This window comes from Pipistrellus kuhlii, unplaced genomic scaffold (assembly GCF_014108245.1).
Source record: "Pipistrellus kuhlii isolate mPipKuh1 unplaced genomic scaffold, mPipKuh1.p scaffold_m20_p_1, whole genome shotgun sequence".
NCBI lineage: Eukaryota > Metazoa > Chordata > Mammalia > Chiroptera > Vespertilionidae > Pipistrellus > Pipistrellus kuhlii.
Window position 1 is genome coordinate 135,087,665 of NW_023425404.1, and position 23,066 is coordinate 135,110,730.

Consider the following 23,066-nt stretch of genomic DNA (forward strand, 5'->3'; position numbering starts at 1 on the left):
CAGTCTTAGAGACTTCCTCTTAGAGCCTCAGGTGTAATCCACAAAAGAGTGCCTGGAAGACAGCTATGCTCACCAAGGATGGGGCCCCCGAGTCTGACCTGGCGGAGTGCCTCTATGACAAGCACATCCTGGGAGACAGTGACACAAGCTAAGCCTCAGGCTGGCTTCCCTTCTGGTCACCAAAGCACCTCATGCATGCTGGGGCTACCTTTACCTTTCGTAAAAGTTGTACCGAATCATCTACTTATGCTCTTTCCTTTGTACCATTCCTTCATATAAAGAAACTTGATATCCACCTCCCCCTCCTTCTCACCCCCCAAAAGACTGACTGGAATCTCTGCGGAGAGGTTACACAGCCCCAGCCAGTGACTGGAGACAACCGGTAGGTTGAAGAGAGGTCTCTGAAGGGGAGCGCTGGATTCTTGATGCCATTCTTAGGTGATTGCTACTGTGAGGGGGCATGAATGTATTTCCTTACTTCTGGGACAGGATTTAACCTTGGCACCATTGACATTTTTGGAGCAGCAAAGTCACTGTTGTGCCTTATAAAATATCTAGTAGCATCCCTGGCTTCTACTCACTGGATGTCCATTGCAGCCCCCAAGGCATGACAACCAAAACTCTCTGCACACTTTGTCAAATTACTTCTGGGGAAAGGGAAGCAAGATCACTCCCAGATGAAAATCATTGCTCTGAGGGACTTTTCCAGAAGACTTAATGAAATTAAGACTTTGAAGTAACACAGAGCACCGGGAAGAGACACTAGAAAATAATGATCAGGTCCAGTTCTGGATTAGATGCTGTTCCAGAGGCGGAATGCCTCCCAGGAGGAATTTTCATCATGAATATAAAAATTGGTTAAGATTCATTAGAATAATGGATGCATCAGGCAGACAGAACTCACTGACTTCATATCTTTCATACTCAATTATGCCTGAAAAAATCAAGAGAAATATGCTAGGAAAAGAAATGCCTTGGCCCATAAAAGGATTTATAAATATCAAAATAGCTAAAGAACATATCTGCACATCCCATGGACACAGACAATGGTGTGGTGAAGTCCAAGGGAGGGGGAGGCAGGAGTGGATGGATGTGAGCAGAGGTGGGGGAAATGGACATCTGCAATAGTGTCCATGTTAAAAATTTTTAATAAAAAAGGCTAAGAAATAAAAATATCAAAATAGGACAAAGGATCTTATTCCTAAAAGATGGTAAACAAAGAAGCCAAAATTAAGTAGCAGATTTAATCTGTTAAATTTCACCTAGATGTTCCTGAAAGAGATAGGGAACAATTCAGATAAATAGAGCACTAGAGGCATATCTTCAGCAGTGCATAAAACTCACACACACACACACACACACATGCTGATAAAAAAAAAATAATAATAAAATAAAATAAAAACCTTTTCTGCTGTTTTTAAAGTGGTGCATGATTTTCAAGGCCCAGGGAATAAACAACCCATGGAAAATAAGAATGCAGCAATAAACAATCCATGGAAAGACGACAAGACAGGGAGCAAAACTCCCAGGCTCTTGGGCTTAAAGCAGCAACAGCAGCCTCAGTTAGATAATCCACTCACGCTGATTCTCCAGTACAGATGAGGGGATGAGGGGACAAGGAGACTGGAAACACTGCTCTGAGAGGCAGTCCCCAGACCCAGGCAGCTCCACAGCAGGAGGCAGTAGCAGGGCAGATAAAAACAAAACAAAAAAAAACACACAGAAATAACAAACACACACACCCACAAAAAAAACAACAACACACACCAAACTAATTCCCTGTGCATCAGAAAGACAAAGATCATGCCATTAGAGTGACCTCACAGAGAACTCAGTGCTGGCATTCTGGAAACACAAAAGCCCATAGAAACGTGAATAGATTTGGGGTTTGCTGGGTGTGAAAGGCACGCCTCCAATAAGGCCTGGTAGCTGGCAATGATAGCATTGTAAATTTCTAGATTTTGTAAAATGGCAGCAAATCGACCATCACCTCCTGGGAGAGGAGGCTGTATTCTTCAGGGGTCCCCATTTACTAAGTCGAAGCCTTTTCAGAAATGAGTAACTTCAAAGGTTGCGCTTTCAGACAACAGGTGTAGACTGAATGTTTTCCTGGCAAATCTGGAACATGTTTTTCTCTCATTTGGATGCAATTGATGTCTCCTACGTGCTTGGCAATTGTCATATAGATTCTGATTGTGTACTAAAATCAAGGTTTTGGGAGAACACAACCTTTTGACTGAGGTAACTATTGTTAGTACAAGGATTAGCTTATTTTTAATTTTTTGGGTTGTGGAAAGAGTACTAAAATATTATTTCATGACTTTTTAACTCTTAGGGTTGCTTAAAAAGTGGGGTACCCAAGAGAAACTTGAAAAAGAAATAATTTCACTTCATAGGGTCAGGAAGAATTATTTCCATATTAAATAATAACTGGCCATGATTCTGCCAATGAAAGAACCCTGGTCCTAACCAGTCACCTCTGCCTGGAGGGCATGGAGCTTTCCTTTTTGAGTTTTAATTTCTCTGAAAATTTAATATTGGAAAGGTTTTATATTATTCAAATTTTACTGTACAGATATTTTTAAAAGCAGTTATTTAAAATCATTGCATAATTCTTGGGGAGCTATTTTTAGTTCTAGAGGATTTTCTTTCTTTTCTTTTTTTCTTGTTCTGCTTTGATTTGATCTACTTGAGAACAGTTCTCATTTTTCCTTTATTACAGTATCTTCTGTTTATTGCTGTCTCTTCCATTATTTCTGACCCAATAGAAACCCCCAGTTCTGATTGTTTAGCCCGAGGTTCCTCCCTTGAGTTCTTGAGTCCTTTAAGTGGGTTGCATTTGTTTCCTTTACTGATTGTCTGTGCCAGTTATCTTGAACCTGTGCAGTTTAGGTTCCTTTGGTCTCTAAGGAAGCGCCAGAGAAGTTTTTGTTTCTCTGGACCTGGTAGCAAAATAGTTTAAAAATGTGATTCTTCTGCTGAGGCATGGAATCTGGGGGTGAGGGAATGAAAGTTTGCCCAGTGGCACAGAATGGGCAGCTTCCCCCAGGACCACTGGTCTCAGCAGGATCAGGAGAGTGTCTTCCACACACACCTCCCAGCAAGCAGACCATGCAGCCCCTGCCACCCAGTCACACAAATCTGCTCACTGTGCCAGAAGGTCCTTTGCATGCATTTCCCATGACTCTCCTGTATTTTGGCTATTCCCACTAAAGACACAGATGCTGAGCCAGCATTCTGTGGTATTTAGAGATCACATAGCATGAGATTCCAGTCAAGCTCTACCAGGAGGCTTATTTCAAGTGTTCATCCCAAGAAAGACAAGAGGAAAAATGTCAGCAACATGTGTTCATGTAGTCACCTTCAGAAATCCACTTCACCCTCCTTTAACCTTTTATTCCTGAAAAGACCAACTCTTCTAAATCTTATATTTCCCCTTGATAATGTAGGCCTTTGATACACATTTTATAATGGAAATATTGAACACACTGAAAATAAGTATTTTCAAATTAAAGGATATATTTCCCCTTATGAAAATAAAATATTTGCTTTGGTTGATACAAACCCAGTGTTCCTTTTTAGGTAGCTTGATATATGTAACAATTTCAACCTGTTTGCAATGCATTCATAACAGTTGATAACACTAAGCTTTCATATATTCTCCATCAGTTGATTGTTTGACAAATAAAGTATCAAATACCTACTCGAGGCCAGATGTTGTTTTGGGTTCTGAGGACATAACCATGAGCAAAGTAGGCAAACACACCAGTCTTTTTGGAGCTTACACTTTATTGACATGCAATATCCAATAAAACAATAAGGCCACTTAAATGATAAGGCATCTTAACTGACCTCACAGGGAACTTCCGTGGGAAGCACCATTGCCAGTGGTCCGCTGCTTCCTGGAACTTCAGAGAATTCTTCCAGTTGCTTCCTCTCACTTACTTCACCAGGATGTTCCACTCTTATGTCTGTCGGAATACTGAACTCGAGGTACTCGTTAGAACCTAGAGAAAAGTGCAGGGATGCCTATTATAATGTAGTGAAGGCCATTTTATCTCCTCCATTGTTATAAAAACTAAATGCAGAGCAACCCACTTAATTCATATACAGAACAACCGAGCTGAGTTTAAGAACCAGTGTTAATAAATCAGAGAGGATCGGGCCTGCATTGCCACCATCTGTCCATCATCCAGATATCATTGCTGACATGTACACACAAGGAACTATTTGACATTGAAACCGGGTATCAAAACTGTTGGACATTGAAATTGGGACTTAAACGTTTTTTTGCTATTATATGTTTATTTCTAGTCTGCAGTTGCAAGATATTTTAAAGAAAAAAAATGGGAAAAAATAGTTATAGAGATAAAGAACCATTGAACAGACTGTCAAACTATAGTGGGAAGGCAAGAGAGGTTGTGTAGGAGGGGTTGGGCTGTAAGAGATCAACCGAAGGACTTGTATGCATGCATATAAACATAACCAATGGATACAAGACACGGGGAGGGGTAGGCAGGTGAAGGCATATGCGGGGAGGTAGGGGAGACTGGGGAAAGGTCTAGGGGGGATAAAAGAGATATATGTACTACTATTTGTAATTCTTCAAACAATTTAAAAAAAAGATAATGCTCCACAATTAAGCTAGTGTTATAACCTTAGTGACTAAACTATAGCAATTACATATATTCATTGCTAGTTAAATGTTTTCCCCGAAAAATCCAAACACCACTTAACATTTCTCTCTTACCATTAAAATAGAAAATCTGAAAAACGTGCATCTATATATTTTCAGTTACTGTAATTAAGAAAATTTATTTCATTTTAAATGGAAACAATTTAAATCAGAAGGATCATTTATCTTTTACATATATTTCTAGTTTTTAAAATAAAAAAGCTGTACTAGGAGACACTCACTAAATAAACTAATAAAAATACTAGTTTACTGGAGGAATATTAGTGTTCATCAACGTGAATGTGTTCTGTGGGGAAAAAAGTACTATATTAAATAAAGCGGGGGTTTTATTGCAGTTTTACTAAGAAAACTGAAACATTCTAATGTAAAGTTTGAATTTCAAAGAAGAAAAGAACAGCATTTAACTTTAAAATTTTTTAACATTTAGTAATTTAGCATTTGACCTCAGTCATTGAAACATTTTTTTTGTATTGAAGAAAAATGTGTTGTGTTAATAGAGATAATAATATTGTTATTACTCAGTGCTTCAAAGCCCAAAGCATTTTATTAGGACACTGAAGTAATGTGACTGAAACCAATGCTGTCACAACTAGATTATATCTGTAGAGTGTTAGGCCAACCCCAAGAGTAGTCCTCAAATTCCCAAAAAAAATGGAATTGGAAGAAAGGAAAGAAGCCCCTGACAGCTAGAAACTGGCCAAGAAACTGTGCAAAGCCCTTGGTGTTGCTAAAGCAATATCAACATCGGACAAGGCCCCTCTGTCACCTTACTGGGCCAAGTTAGAAATGAGACTATTTTGTAATCATGTCTGACTTCAGGCAAAAACACAAACATTGACCAAATGCAAACATGACCAATTATTCCAAGTCCTGGCTCCTGTGACTGATGTTGCTTCACCAATTCCAGCCTCAGCTTTTTATTTCTCTTGCCTTCCAATACAGTAACCAACTCCTCCTAGTTGGCCTGAAATTTTCCTGGTTTGGGCCCTGAAAATGCTGTGTCCCAGGAATCCTCTAAGCCATAAGCATACTGGGAAGGTAGGTAACCCTGCTTCTTAATAAGGGTCATGATTATATAAAATCATAAAATTACACTTGTTTTTAACAGGAGCCATGCATCCTTGAACCCTCTCTTAAATCACTTAACACAAGCCTAAATCCTACAACATGTTTTGTTTTAACAACCTCTTATTGAGATAACCTATGGTTCTCCATGGTGCCCACTATCAATTACAAATAGCAAAAAATTCAAATAGTTCAAGTACAGGTGTGTTCTTAGTGATCTCTGGCTAAGAGATATTGATAGGATATAAAGGAAGAAGAAGAGCCAAAGGCAATACAGATAGAAGTAGCTAGAATTTGGTCTCATAGTATCCAAGAAAAGTGAAGTCACCAGTTTTATACAGGTAATTCTATCAGGATAGCAGAGCAACAAAGGAGATGCCCCCTAGAGAAAAGCTGTCCCCCTGCCACAGCTAAGGAGGCTGTGTTTATTCTACCTTATGAACGTTGCAGAATAAAATCACAAAAGCACCTGGGATTTGCAGATTTCTCCTAGGATTAGTCTTGCTTGAAATGAAATTTAAAAAAGGGCCTTTATTTCTCTAACAATTCAAAATACTTGCATAAAATGTGTCATTCTCTCAGTGTCTCTTTCATACACAGAGATACACACACACATACATCAAAACAATAGAAGGTCTTATAGAACTGGCTCAATAATTTTGTGAATTGATAAAAGAACAGAGACACTGATTGTATTTAATATGCCTTAAAAGAAGGAGGTATAAATTATTTTACCACTAAAGTATGTAGGTTGTGTTATAATAATTTCTCTGTACTAATAGGTTAAGACTGTTTTATTTACCCTGAGGACATAATCATAGATGTACAAAATGATTTATCTCACAGAAGCACAGTTTATAATGCAGAAAATTGGAAGCAGTATGAGCAATAAGGGGCCAGATAAAAATATGTAATGTCAATAATAAAAAATTATATGAAAAAAATATTTAACAAGGAACAAGTTTATAATATAATTGAAAAAAATTCCAGTTACAAAATTGTCATCTTGGTAGGTTCCTATTTTAGCTAAAACAAAGGGGGGAAAAGGATCTCTGGTTTCAGATTTCACAGGTAAAGGATTTTTTGAAGTCACCAGCATTCTAACAAACAGAATGCTGAGGCTCTCTGTCAGCCAGCCTGATGGTTGAGTCTATGCATGAATGGGCCAATAGCAATCAATAATCAATTATAGCAGGAGGACTCACACAATACACACAGGGACATTATTAGAGCATACAGGTCAGGGAGACTAGGCCACTGGGTCCCACAGTCACCTATATTTAAGGCCACCCTATCAAGACTTGGTATCATAGCTGTATCTACTACATAGAGACAAACCCAAGCAAGCAGCCAAAATGGGGTGACAAAGAGCCCAAAATGAAAGAGAAAGACAATCCTCTAGAAGAGCTAAATAAAATGGAAATAAGAAATTTATCAGATATAGAGTTCAGACTAATGATGGCAAGGATGCTCAACAGTATAGAAAAGACATGGAAACTATGAAAATTAACATTTGGGAAAGAAGAATTACATAGCAGAAATAAAGAATACATCTAAGGAATAAGCAGCATATTAGAGTAAGCTCAGGATCAAATCAACAAATTAGAAGACAAGGCAGAAAAAATCATGCAATCAGAGAACCAAAAAGAAAAACAAACAATTTAAAAACAGAAAGGTAGTTTAAGGGAGCTGTGGGACAACTTGAAATGTAACAATATCTGGATCATAGGGGACCTAGAAAGAGAAGAGAGTGTGCCAGGATAGACAACCTGTTTGAAGAAATAATGGCAGAAAACCTCTCAAACATGGTAAAGAAAAAAGTCATATAAATTCATGAGGCACAGAGAGTCCCACACAAGAACTCAAATAGGCCCACACCCAGACACATCATAATTAAAATGCCAAAAATTAAAGACAAAGTAAACCTTAAAGGCAGCAAGAGAAAATCAATTTGTTACCTACAAAGGAGCTCACATAGGCTGTCAGCTGACTTTTTTCATCAGAAACTCTGTAGGCCAAAGGTAATGGCATGAAATATTCAATGAAATAAAAAGCAAGGATCTGAAACCAAAGCTATTATATCCAGCAAGTGCATCATTCAAAATAGATGATAAAATAAAGAGCTTCACAGACAAAAAAGTCTAAAGGAGTTTAACATCACCAAACAAGCATTGTAAGAAATATTGAAGGATCTCCTATAATAATATGAAAAAAATATACATAGAGAGAAACAGAGGCATAAAGAATAAAAATGGCAATATAAAGTATCCTATCTAATAGAGAAGTAATATACTAATTGGCCATCATACCCTCACAAAGATGGCAGCGCCCACCGCCACATGATGGCAGTACCCAGTCACCTCAGCCCCACTGGGGTGGCAGGAAGTAGCCCACCCCCAGCCACCTGCCCCTGTTGCTGGAGTCCCCGAGTCCCCTCAGCCCTCCAGCTGCTTAGGACCAGCCCACAGCACAGGCAAGTCTCTCAGATGGCAGCTGCCCAGCCACCCAGGGCTGCCCAAGGCAGTGGTAACCAGGGCCAGCCAAGGCTTGCATTACCTTCCCCTGACCACTGGGTCACCTTTTACTTTTGAGGACTTCCATACTGAGAGGGGACAGGCTTGGCTTAGGACGCCCCCTTCCAGTGCATGAATTTTGATGCACTGGGCCTCTAGTCCATTAATAATAGCCTTAAATGTAAATTGAGTGCTCCAATCAAAAGACATAGAGTAGCTGTATGGATAAGAAAATATGACCCATATGCCCTGAGTGGTCAGATTATTATGATCTCTGAACTCATAATAATCTGGCCACTCAATGTATATCCTATATAATAAAAGGCTAATATGCAAATTGTCCCCTTGACAAGGAGTTCGACCAGCAGGAAGGCCAACCAACTGCCTGTGTCCCCTTCCCCCTGGCCAGGCTGGCAGGACCCCACCCATGCATGGATTCATGCCCTGTGCATGAAATTGATGCATGAGGGTGTGTCCCTCAGCCCAGCCTGCACCCTCTCAAAACTGGGACCCCTTGAGGGATGTCCAACTGCAATATCTGCCCTCTCCTCCGCTTGATCACCCCCAACTGCCCTCCCTTACAGGCCCGGTCCCTCCCAACTTCCTTCCCCTGCTGGCCATCTTGCGGTGGTTATTTTGTATCCACGTGGGGGCATCCATCTTTGACCACATGGGGGCAGCCATCTTGTGTGTTGGAGTGTTGGTCAATTTGCATATTACTCTTTTTAGATAGGATAGAGTCCTGGTGCATGGGTGGGGCCAGCTGGTTTGCCATGAAGGGTGTCCTGGATCAAGGTGGGAGTTCCCTTGGGGTGTTGGATGGGCTGGGAAAGGGGCCTATGGTGGTTTGTAAGCTGGCCATACCACCCCAGTGACCTAACTGGCCCTGGTGTATGGGATATATCTTCTATAATTGAAACTTTTTAGCCTTGAGTGGAGGCCAGGGCCAGCAGGAAGCTTAGCTTTCTCCATCGCCAGGGAAACCCAAGCCTCCTGCTTGCTCTGTGGCTACAGACATCTTGGTTGGCTTAATTTGCATACTTGCTCCTGATTGGCTTGTGGGCATGGCTTGTGGGTGTAGCAGAGGTACAGTCAATTTGCATGATTCTCTTTTATTAGTGTAGATATATATATATATATAGATATATATATATATAAATATATATATATATCTATATATATATATATATACACACACACACACACACATTGGGTGGCAGATTATTATACCTTCAGAGATCAAAATAATCTGGCCACGCTACAAAAGAACCACCTCAGAACAAAAGACTCACACAGGATGAAAATGAAGGGATGGGAAAAAAATTTTCCACGAAAATGGAAATGGAAAACAACTTGGGTAGCAATATTTATATTTGACAAAATAGACTTCAAAACAAAGGCCATAATAAGAGACAACGAATACCCACACATAACCTTTCCAACAAAAGGATATGGATATAACCCTGGTAAACATATAAGTGCCTAGCATCTTGAAGGAATTTAACAGAGATATTGATAGCAATACAGTCATAGTAGGGGACTTCAACACCCCAGTGATTTCACTGGATAGATCTTCCAGTCAAAAAATCAACAAGAAAACAGTAACCCTAAATGACACATAAGAACAGATGGATTTAATTTATATTTATAGAACATTTCACCCCAAAGCTGCAGAATATACATTCTTTTCACAAGTGGGACATTCTCAAAGATAGACCATATGTCAGGACACAAACTGAGTCTCTACAAGTTAAAAAAGATTGAAATCATATCAAGTATCTTCTCAGATCACAATGGCATGAAACTAGAAATCAACTATAACAAAAACATTCAAAAATATTCAAACACATGGAGACTAAATGTCATATTATTAAACAATGAATGGGTTACCATTGAGATCAAGGAAGAAATTAAAAAATTCCTGTAAACAAATGAAAATGAACACACAACAACGCAAATCAATGGGGCAAACCAAAAACATTCCTGAGAGAGAAGTTCACAGCACTTCAAGACAATCTCAAGAAATAAGATACAATATAAGAACAATCTCAAGAAATAAGACACAATATAAGAAATATTTCATTAGAGGCTATTATTAATGACTAGAGAGAGGCCTGGTGCACAAATTCATGCGTTAGTGGGGTCCCTTGGCCTGACCTGCAGGATTGGGCCAAAATCAGCTCTCTATCCTCCCCCAAGAGGTCTCTGATCAAAAGACAGGGCAGGCCAGGCTGAAGGACCTCACTGGTGCACGATCAGAGCCAGGGAGGGACATGGAAGGTTGGCCAGCTGGAGAGGGACTACGGGAGGGCTCCAGGGCATGTCTGGCACATCTTACTCAATCTAGATAGGCTGAACTCCAGCATTAAACTAACCTACCAGTTGGAGTGTCTGTCCCCTGGTAGTCAGGGCATGTCATAGCGAGCAGTTGAGTAGTTTTAAGATATCATTAGCATTTTATGCGTTGATTGATTGATTGACCAGATGACTAGATGCTTAGCATATTAGGCTTTTATCATATAGGATAATGATTATTAATATGATAATAAGTCCCAGGTAGGTGGTTAAGTTGGTTGGAGTATCATCTCATATACCAAAAGGTTGTGGGTTTCATTCCCTGTTAGGACACATACCTAGGTTTGGTTTAATCCCAGATATGGTATATGTTATTTATGTGCTTAAGGAAGGCAACCAATCAATGTTCCTCTCCCTCTCTCAAATCAATAAACATATTCTGGGATGAAGATAAAAATAATAATTATAATAAAACTTCTTACCTTCCATATCTCTCTCTCTCTCCCTCTCCCTCCCTCTCTCTCTCTCTCTCTCTCTCTCTCTCTCTCTCTCTCTCTCTCTCTCTCTCTCTCTTTATATATATATATATATATATATATATATATATATATATATATATATGTATGTATATATGATTATTATATATAGAGAGAGAGGCCATACTTTCATATATATATATAAAATGAAAGTACTCAATATGGCCAAAGAAATGTTGGTTTCTAAAAGGAAGAACATAAATCTACTTTGTTGTAAATGTTCATTTTTTTTCCTGGCACTCTAACTACACAAACTCTACCAGCTAAAATTCTCTTATGTTAGGCTGACTATATTAATATATTCTTGGTATTTTAGTCTTTTAATTTTAGTTCATAGCTTGCAGATAATTCCAAAGTATATGTAAGGAGATTCTGTTTTTTGTGGCCTGTATGCTTAATTTTACTGAATTTTCATTCCATTTTATTTATTAGATTTTCTCCTTTTTTTTTTTACTATCCTTTTTCTCTCCTTTTCCTTTTCCATCATATATTCTCAGTCTTGCCTTAAGGCACCTTTTCCTTCCAATCTCTTAGTCAAACTTGTCACACAGAAATAGTACCAAACCTTTTCAACTCATAATGTGATTTTCAGACTAGTAGTTTATCAGAAATTCAAATCCCCATCTCCAGCCAGACTACTGGATCAGAATTATAAAAGAAATTTGAATTTAGATTGCAGTTTGTGAAGCAATGTGTAGTAACAATTTATACCTTGATGTGATATGTTTCCATAATATTATCACAGCATAAGTCATTAGCTAAAATTACATCTATCTCCTTGTTTCTTGTGTATGTTTCTAGAATGCAAGTTTTTTAGGTCAGGCAATTCATTATTTTTCTTCATCTCTATATTTCCAGTGCACATAATAAGGCCTTTCAAACAGTAGATGCTTAATATTTGTATAAATAGACATAATAATAACATGCTATATATTTATGGATAGTAGATTCAATTGTTTGTTGTGTGATTCAATGATTGAATAAATCGGTGCCTAACTTGCCTTTGGGAGGGGGGATCAAGGGTTCAAAGGGTGGCTGGTATCTACTGTACAGAATTTATTCCATCTAACACACTCTGGCCTAACTGTCTAAAGGAAGTATATCTGTACTTTAATCAGTATAACCCTAAGCCAAGTACTAAATAAAGCCAGAGAAAATCAGCATAACTTAGCAGTACTAAGCTTGCTTCTTGATCTCCTACACGTATAACTGTGTACTTTTATAACTCTCCCTGAGAGTTGCTAAGGGAAAATTACCAATGCCATCAAAAGTTATTTCCTACAGCTGGGTATACAAAGCACTGAGACTTGAAAATCACAAGGCTAGTTAATGAAACAAACCCTAATTATATCCTCTGTGAAGAAGTTCAATATCAATTAGTGATAATCCCTTTCAGAAAGTGTCCAGAATGAAATAAAAATCAAGGTCTATTTAATATTATAAAGAACTAGAGGCCTGGTGCGCGAAATTTGTGCACGGGGGTGGGAGGAAGAAGGGAGGGGAAGAGTGTCCCTTAGCCAAGCCTGCTCCCTCTCCAATCTGGGACTCTTTGAGGGATGTCCAGCTGCCTGTTTAAGCCTGATCCCAATAGGATCCCAATAGGATTGGGCCTAAACAGGCAGTTGGAAATCTCTCTCACAATCTAGGACTACTAGCTCCCAACTGCTTGCCTGCCTTCCTGATTGCCCCTATCCGCTTCTGCCTGCCAGCCTGATCATCCCCTAACCACTCCCCTGCTAGCCTGATTGATGCCTAACTGTTCCCCTGCCAGCCTTTTTGCCTACAACTGCCCTCCCCTGAAGGCCTGTGTTTCCCCCAACTTCCCTTCTCTGTAGGCCCGGTCACCCCAACTTCCCTCCTATGCCAGCCTAGTCACCCCTAACTGCCCTCCCCTGCAGGCCTGGTACCTCCCAACTGCTCTCCCCTGCTGGCCATATTCTGTCCACATAGGGGCAGGATCTTTGACCACATAGGGGAAAACATCTTGTATGTTGGAGTGATGGTCAATCTGCATATTACTCTTTTATTAGATAGGATAGAGGCCTGGTGCATGGGTGGGGGCTGGCTGTTTTGCCATGAAGGATGTCCTAGATCAGGGTGGGGGTTTTCTTGGGGCATGAGACAGCCTGGGTGAGGGGCCTGTGGTGGTTTACAGTCTGGCCAGGCCCTCAGTGACCCATGTGGAGGCCCTGGTTTCTGGTGTTTATTTATCTTCTACAATTGAAACTTTGCCTGGAGTGGAGCTAAGCCTCCTGCTTGCTCCATGGTGGCATCCATTTCTGTTGGGATTTATGTATCTTCTATAACTGAAACTTTGTAGCCTGGAGCGGAGGCCAAGGCAGGTCAGGGCTTCAGAAGATTGGCTTCCTCCATTGCCAAGGGTAACCCTAGCCTCCTGCTCTTTCCAGCTCTGTGGCTGCTGCCATTTTTGTTTGGGTTTATTTATCTTCTATCATTGAAACTTTGTAGCCTTGAGTGTAGGTCTAGGCCAGCAAGAGAAGATGGAAAGCTTGTCTTCCTCCATTGCCAGGGACCCAAGCCTCCCTCCTGCTTTCTCTGTGGCCACAGCCATCTTGGTTGGGTTTATTTGCATATTCGCTCCTGATTGACTGGTGGGCATGGCTTCTGGGCATAGCTTTTAGGTGTAGTGGAGGTATGGTCAATTTGCATATTACTCTTTTATTAGGTAGAATAATTAAGAAAGAAGAAGCTTAGTTTGATTTAAATATTGATTCATAAAATATACAGTTGAACATTGTTTCAAATAATGTTGTAATAGCATGACACAATAATTTGCTATGTTTTCTAAATAAAAACCCATAACTATGAATGGAATATTACTCAGCTTTAAAAAAGAATAAAATCCTACCATTTGCAATATCATGAATGAAACCAGAGGGTATTATGTTAAGTTGAAGAAAGACAAATATCAATGACTTCACTTATATGGAGAATCTGCAGAACAAAATAAATGAACCAACAAATTTGGCACAGGTTCATAAATACAGAGGTCATATGGATGCCAGAGCGAAGGGAGTTGCGGGAAACAAGGTGAAGGGATTAAGAAGTACTAAACGATAGTTATGAAATAGTCATGTGGATGTAAAGTAAAACATAAGGTATAAAGTTAATAATATTATAACTACTTATGGTGCCATGTGGGTACTTGAAATGTTGGGAAGAACACTTAGTCAAGTATATGATTGACTAACTGCTATGCTGTATACCTGAAACTAATATAAAATGATGTTGAATGTAAATGTTAATTTAAAAAATAATTTGAAAATTTTAAGAATCAAAGATGCCTCCCAAAATTAAAAATTTTTGTATATGTGTGTGAATATACCCATATGTATATGTATATGTATATGTATATGTATATGTACCCAATATATGTGTATACATATATGTAATTTTATACATATTCACATACTATGTGTATATGAGACAAGAAAAATATTACCATTATCTTAACTGATTATTTATGAGAAGTGATAAATATCATTTTAAGAATTTTCTTCTTCATTTGTTTTTTGTACACCAGACTTTCAATAACTCTCAAATGTTATTTTTCCAATCAGTAAAGCAAAATTAAACATAACCAAGAAGCTATTTATCATTTTTGTTGGATGAGAGGATAGCAGCAGTTCCATTTTTTATAATCAAAATTATGTATTTTTATTTTAGTGATATTCATTATGTATAATTTAGAATACACAAATAAAGAAAAAAGAAAATTGCCTATAATTAATTATGTTCCCTAGAGTTAGCTTTTTGATATATATCCTCCTACTCTCTGTTTGAAGAATACAAATGCATATTTTTTAAAATATTAAAATGGGACAATCTTAAATGTATTTATAATATTAGGTACAATAATATCACTTTATATTCCAACTAGAAGCTAGGTGCATGAATTTGTGCACAGGTGGGAACTGGCAGTCCTCAGGCCAGGCCAGCCAGGGGGAGGGATTGCTGGCCCCTGGACAAACTCCCTGACAAGAGAACTATTCGCATATTAACCTTTTATTATATAGGATGACTCTTTGCCATCAAGAGTTTCCCAAGCATAGATCTTATTTTGAGCACCCACTTAAAACTATAATACCTGTGCAATGCTGGAATAATGAATTTCTGTCAAACATTTAAAACTATTTATAGATAGCTTTCAAATTCTATGAGTCAGAAACTGTTCCTCCTTCATGTATTGTTCAGCTAAATAAGATGATCTTTTATTTTTTCTTCTAATAAGTTTAAAAATGTGAAGACAACACAGTACTTTGCATTAACTAGAATTAAAAAAATAAAAATGTACAACTAATCCAGGAATAAAGTAATACAACCATCTATAGTAAGACCAATAGTAAATATTAAAATTTGCAAAGTAAATGATGAGGTTCTTCTGGCCCTTCCATAGAAAAAAAAATGGTAATACTGTTTAGAAAATGATTTGAGTTTATTTTTCTCCTAATAAACTATAAGTAGTTTATTAATTTTGACATTACTCTGTATATGCATATCCTCCCCCTCTATATATAATATATGTAAATATGAACATATATTAATGTATATATGTGTAATATGTATATATTTGTGTGTGTTTGGTGTGTGTGTATATGAGTGTGTATATATAGAGTGTCCCATAAATACGTATACACACCTTATCAGCTGATAGTTTAATTTTGAAAATAAAATGTATTATAATAAACACTGCCTTAATAATTATTCAAAGTGTGTGTATACATTTTTTGGGACACCTTGTATTTCCTATATCCTAATTAAGAAGACTAATACCATATGTTAGTTGTTAAGATAAAAACCATCATGATAATTAGGTTTTCAGGTTGGCCTTCTCAAAAGTGGGCCTTAAATGTGCAATGGTGAAGAAGGGAGAGAGAGAACGTTTGAGTCATTGGAACCATGCTCCCATCACACTTTTCTTCAATCTCCCTGAGAATAAGGAATGAACTATCTTGTTTATTGTTGAACACATGATAGGCGCCCAATAATTATTTGTAAAATGAAGGAATTAATTCTATATAATAAAAGTTTAATATGCTAATTTCCAAGTTGTCCGGTTGTCCATTTAACCAAACGAAGTGTAATATGCTAATGATATGCTAAGGCCACTCAGCCACATGCTATGATGTGTACTGACCACCAGGGGGCAGACACTCAGATTGGAAGGTTAGCTTGCTGCTGGGGTCTGGCTGATCAGGACTGTGCAAGATGGCACAGATGTACCCTGGAGCCTTCCCGTAGTCCCTCCCTAGCTGGCCAACTTCCTGCTTCCCTCCCTGGCCCCAATTATGCACCAGTAGGGTCCCTCAGCTTGGCCTGCACCCTCTTGCAATCCAGGACCCCTCAGGGGATGTTAGATAACTTGTTTTGCTCAGATTCCACAGACCAGGCCGAGGGACCCCACTGGTGCACAAATTCATACACCAGGCCTCTACTATATTATAATTGGAAATGCTTAAAAGTAATAAGGCTAGGGGAGACAGATTAAGAATGGAAAAGTGCCAACCTCTCTTTACAAAGGATCTACCTGTAATTGTCTTCCCTATGAGACTCAGGGAACCACCCATATTCATGACTATTTTAATGTATCTGTTTTCAGTATTGCCTTTGGTACAGATATTTACACATCGCTACAGATCCTAGTGTGAGACAGGCTTTAGGACAATACAGAGGACTAAGTATAGGGAACCAAGAAAGAGCCATGTGTGTCTAACCTGACCTTCTTAGTTGTCAGAGGAGAAGAGCACCAGCCTACGGCATAGCTAGCCTTGAAGAAGGATTCAATGGCTGAAGAAGGATTCAAAAATGGGAAAGGAGGGAAAAGACCAGAAAGACAAGGACAGGATCCTCAAAAGATAGATTATTAAGAGAGAGGAAGACACATCCTTTTATAACATCTAAAAGTTAGAGAGGACCCTGGTTTTGGAAAGAGTAATTAAAACATGCTACACATTTGTAGTACCTAAGTTTAAATAACAATAGAATTGCTTTGTTTTACTCCTAAAAATGAATAATTAAATTAGATAATAAAATCATGACTAAAATTGACATAAGAATATTAATTTAAAATATTAATTGCACTTCAAATGCCATGCCCTCACCACTGGATTTGAATTTCTCTTCCATTCTCAGTGAATGACTACATTATGTTAGCAAGAGAATCTAACTCCTGACCCTTCCCCTTTCAATGCAGCAGGGTCAGCTGTAAGTTACTGTGTTCAGTAATGTCTTCTAGTTTAACAAGTGAAAAGGAAGCTATAATCAATTTATGCCTTAAAGGAAAATAATTTTAAACAGAGATAAGTTCTGAAATTAATGCACATGATTTTATAAACAAATTTCCTCAGGAATATATATATTCCTGGAAGGAAGAGAGAGGGATAGAGAGTTAGAAACATCGATGAGAGAGAAACATCGATCAGCTGCCTCTGGCACATCCTCTACTGGGGATGTGCCCGCAACCAAGGTACACGCCCTTGACCGGAATCAAACCCGGGACCTTTCAGACCGCAGGCCGACGCTCTATCCAGTGAGCCAAACCGGTTTCTGCTCCTCAGGAATATTAATAACAGCTACAACTATTGAACATTTACTATGTGCTAAGTACTACTTTTAGTGCTTTGCATCTATTAGCAGACAATACTCTACATCTCCAAGAGGCAGGAGATAATGTTATCTTTAATTTATAGATTATTATTATGTGTTTTTTTTATTCTTGAAGTACCAGCTATGAACCAAGTGCTATAAAAAATGCTGAGGTGAGCCTTACTACACAGAATTTGAAATGTAATGGGCGGAAGCACACAAATGCAGAGTGGAGCAGATGTGGGGAAGTGCTGGAAGCCTTGCCTGTGTGGTTCAGTGGTTGAGCACAGACCTACGAACCGGGAGGTCATTGTTTGATGTCCAGTCAGGGCACATGCCCTGGTTGGGGACTTGATACTCAGTGTGGAGAATGCAGAAGGCAGCCGATCAATGTTCTTATTATTGATGTTTCTACCACTCTCTCCCTCTCTCTTCTGAAATTAATAAAAATACATTTCTGCCCTAACCGGTTTGGCTCAGTGGATGGAGCATCAGCTTGAAGACTCAAGGGTCCCAAGTTTGATTCCGGTCAAGGGCTTGTACCTTGGTTACGAGCACATCCCCAGTAGAGGGTGTGCAGGAGGCAGATGATTGATGTTTCTCATCAATGTTTCTAACTCTCTCTCCTCTCCCTTCTCCTCTGTAAAAATAAAAAATCAATAAAATATATTAAAAAAATATGTTTCTAAAAAAATTAAAACTAGGAGGAAGGCTGAGGGGGAATTCAGGGAGATGGGGTGGAGATTGGTGTTTTAAATGAGGAAAATACATTTTTGAGCAGTAAATTAAGTAACTATTCCAAAGGCCATAGAGTCAGCCAGATATTGCTGGAGTCAAAGAAGAACTAGCGAGGCAGGATTCAGAGACCCCCCCAATCACTACACCACGCTGTTTCCTCAGCCACAGTAAAATTCATGCATATGACAGTCTATTGTCACAGGAGTGATATGATAGAATCAAAGACACAGCATTTTTAGAGCTGCTAAAACCAGCATATGGCCCCAAACTCCAGTGAAAATGTATAAGGTATTAATTCTTACAATAATATGAGACTATATTCCATTTGACATTAAACTGATATCCTAGTTAGGATTGCTAATTTACACAAAACTGGCAGCTTATGTGTGTGTGTTTGTTTACCATTCTGTTGCTCACCAAATTATCTCACAAGTATATTTTATTTTACAGAGGATTTCCAGGGTGGTTTGTGTGTGGTCAGATTGACGCTTTTGGCCAGAGGAAATGACTCAATGTCAAACATGTGGAATTGCTACCAATAGGGAATGACATTTATTCTCTGTCTAAATTGGATTTGAAGGAGACAAATACATTTCTGGGTTTTTCCTTTCAAATATCTTCATTCTACACATTTATCTTGAACTTTGACAGCAGACTTAATTTTTTTTTAATGTTCACCAACATTTTACACATTTAAAATAGTAATCAACTTCTAAAATGGATATATCTAAGAATATATCTATAGAATATTATGGACTCGGTATCTGAGGTTTTTATTTTAACTTCCAAATTATATAAATAAAATCATCAGTGCTATATATATGTAAATAAGTTTAGGATGAGTTATAGTTTTTAGTTTCATATTTTCATGTAACTGGATAAAATGACTTTGAAATTGCCTGCTTCCACATAAAAGTAGCCTTTTAAAGAATACATTGATTTATTTCACTTTCTCAGGAATATCAAATATAAATATAACCTTTCCTTAACTTGAATAAAAACTATAGTAACTGAGTCTACTCACCTTGGAGGCAGAAATAGGTTTAGCTTTTATCTCATTTATTCAGTGAGATATATTCAAAGGACTCTTGGCAATTAGTCTTAGGAAAAAATTTTTTGGGGTTATCTTGTGGGTAGGCTCCTAGGTCTTTTTGTGTTGGGGTAAAACTAAAAGGTAACATGTAAGTCTCAAATACTCTAGGTAGAGGTTTATATATATTCTTATATTTAAACCTCACAATAAACCTAAAAGATGCATACTATTATTTTCTGATTTTACTGGTGAATAAATAAGCTTTTAATTTTTTTAAAAAATTGTCATAGGTCACTCAAATCTAAAATTGGACATCAAACCCTTGGCCACAGAGTGAAAGTTTCCACAGAAGGTTAAGAGTCTTGGCTGAACCACATCTTGCCTCATGCCTCACACACAAGCAGACTTCCTTCTGTTCAGAGTGAAAAAGGGCCTCATGACCCACTTTGTTTGCTTCATCTGTGACAATGTTCTACTTCCATTGTAGTCATTCCCTCTTCCAGTCTCTGAACACAGCCATCATCTTTCATTCTTTTGTGAAAGATTCAGAAGTAGCCAAGGTAAAACCAATGAGTCACTGATGCAGTAGCTGGTAAAAATGTATTGTGCACACACCAAAAAGATGGTTTGCAAACCAGGAGAACTCAAATCCAAACATGGAATGAGGCTTAGGGATGTGCCATTACAAAGCAGCTTATATACCATGTTTCCCTGAAAATAAGACATGCTCCAAAAATAAGACCTACTTACAGGTTTCCTTCTGAGTGAAATATAAGGCATCCTCCTAAAACAAGGCCCCCTTAGGCTAAACATGAGAGATTTGGTCCACTGATTCTGAAAGAAATGGAGTCACAAGAAATTCACCAGGAAATTCAGGAATTGGATTGTTATGATGATGTTCCAGAAAATGATGACATGATTGCCATTGAATAAATGAGTAAATTCTTGATACTGTAGGATTCACAGTTTGTCTGGTTTGTGCTGACAACTACCGTACTACCGTACCGTATACAGGTAATAAATTTCCTTTATTTTCGTTTAACAATAAATATGTACCGTATTCTTCTTCATGGAAAAATAAGACATCCCCTGAAAATAAGAACTAGAACATCTTTGGGAGCAAAAATTAATATAAGAGACTGTCTTATTTTGGGGGAAACAGGGTAGTAAAAAAGTAACATGTGCAAGGTGATTGTTATTAATTAAGCTAAATTAATAACTAAACTGGCTTTGTCTGCTCAGGGAAACTTCTAGGCTAGTCTTTGTTTGTTTCTAATATTTTCATGCATACTTTTTTTCCTTTTTGCTTACTGTGCCCAGTCCCATTTTCCTCCTCATTTTCAACATTCTCATCAATGGTTGCTCCCAATGTAAGACCATTCTCAGCTTCCCCATAATCATAGCTCTTTGGATACACAGTACTTCATTAGAAAGTGTCACATGGATCATATTATTTATATATCATTTATTTTCCTGTAACTGATGACCTCGGTTTCCTTCTCAACTCCAAGTATTTGCCAAAGGCCTGCAACACAATAGAAACTCAAAAAATGTCAATCAGCTAAAAGAATTAGTGGAAAAACAACCAAGCCAAAAGGGAAACCATGTATTTGATAGGAAGGTGCTTGTTCCTTATAGACAATACGTATGTTTCAAGGGAAAATTATGCAAAGTGGAGTAATGCAGAAAAAACAATTATACAGACATGGACATAACTAGCCTGGAGAGTGGGCAAACATGTTAGACATTGACAATATGGAAAAAGTATTCCTAATATTTAAATTAGTTTCAGGATTATGAAAGAAAAGTATTCCTAATATGTAAATATAAAAATTAAGAGGGAAAATTATAAAATGCTTGATTCTCATGTTTTAATTAACAATGAGAAAATACATTTCAGGTATCAAAAGATGAATATGAAGAAAGTATATAAATTCATGAAGATTAGATTAATTTGTTATGATTCATGTGCTGATGAAAAGAACACTATGTTATTAACCATTTCATGTTATTAAATCAGTTAATATGATAGAATATTTATCATAAAGAGCATAAAATAAGACAGAAACATTGACAAGGAAATGTGCAAAAAAATATCCTATAATAAAATGAGACAAATAAGAGAGCTGAACACTGATAGGCCAGAAAAAGCAGATAACAATTCTTTTTGCAATTTTGAAATATGATGCCTAAAATGATAAAGAATACACTTTGGTTAAAATGGGAAATATTTTTAATTGAAATTTCAGAAACCTCCTTATTTTAAAAGGTTTTAAATATTGCTATACTATTAGAGAAAAAAAGACTTTCAAAATCTCACTTAGCTCATAAGAAAGATAACTGAAATGAAAAGACTATATAATATTGCATTCAAATTAAAATATGTTGCAAACTTGTAAATGTAAATCAAGACACAGGGCCTAAGACATAGAATACATTAAACAGTGACCCTATTTAATTCAGACTTGGAGGTGTCTTAGAAAGCAAGCTTAGGATCTCCCCACCAAATATATAGCTGATGGGTTAGGAGAGGATTCCCTGCCTGTGACAGCAATGGCCTCAGCAAAGCTCATTCCAACTATTGCCACTTCAGGTTTTCATCCAAGACTCTGAAAAGTTAAATTCTGGGTGATTTTAAAAACATTATGATTCAACTTAAGCATGGATACATCTAAAAAGTTAAAAACAATCTGGTACTCCCAAAATACCTTAAACATTATTTTTTCAAATCCAACAAAAAATTTTCCAGTTATGTATATATTTGATATGTGTATGCTGAGGTATCTGATCCACATCCAGGCTCTGTCATTTTCTAGTTGCCTGCCTTCTTATGCTGTAGTTTTACTTATAATTCAGAATGGTATTTAGTGCCTAAATTTTTTATGAAGGCTAAATTTTAAATGTGTGTAAGGTTATTAGAACAATTTTGGCTCGTATAAATTCATAAGTGATAGTTAGAAAAATAATTTTTAAAGTTAAGAATAATGGAATGGACCAATCCTGAACAAATAATCCAATCATGCTTCCCGTTCAAGCACTACTGGTATCTGAGAACTGGACTTACAAAGGGAGGAGCTCGGACTCTGAGTCCGCATGGTTTTCCCCAGATTCTTCCCACAACGACGCTATGGGTCCTGAACAAATGATGAAACTTCCTGGGGTCTCAATTACATCTCTTGTCAAGTACGTTGGAGAAGATATTTTTTGAAATCAATTTAAACTCTAGCACGAGTCTATGATTTATTTATAAAAAGATTTTTAGAAATAATTATTCCTATAAAGTTCTAGAAAAATTGTCATTATAAATTTATATCTTCTATTTTTCATAATAGTTCATCCATTGGTAACTCATCTCTGGAACACTGTATTTTGCTTCTCCTTACATCAATATTTTGCATAATTCTGTGTAATGAAAGTTATCTATGCCTCCATATATTAATCTTTTGTTTCATTAGTATGAACTATTTGTTCCAAACTGGGATCTTTCATTAAAGTGAAACATTGATTTTGGGAGGTTTTCATTTTCTCATGGAACAGTTGTTAATACATCATTTCTGAGCCAAAGGCAAAATGTGACATCCTGC

The 23,066-nt window shown here is 37.5% G+C and overlaps 1 protein-coding gene across 1 annotated transcript in view; it reads right to left on the minus strand.

Annotated features, from left to right (window-relative positions):
- BANK1 (B cell scaffold protein with ankyrin repeats 1) overlaps nt 1–23,066 on the minus strand; it is a 302,385-nt gene that overhangs the window by 217,747 nt on the left and 61,572 nt on the right. Inside the window, exon 3 of the mRNA XM_036410473.2 lies at nt 3,853–4,007. Coding sequence (XP_036266366.1) covers nt 3,853–4,007 — 155 coding nt within the window. The remainder of the gene's footprint in view (nt 1–3,852; nt 4,008–23,066) is intronic.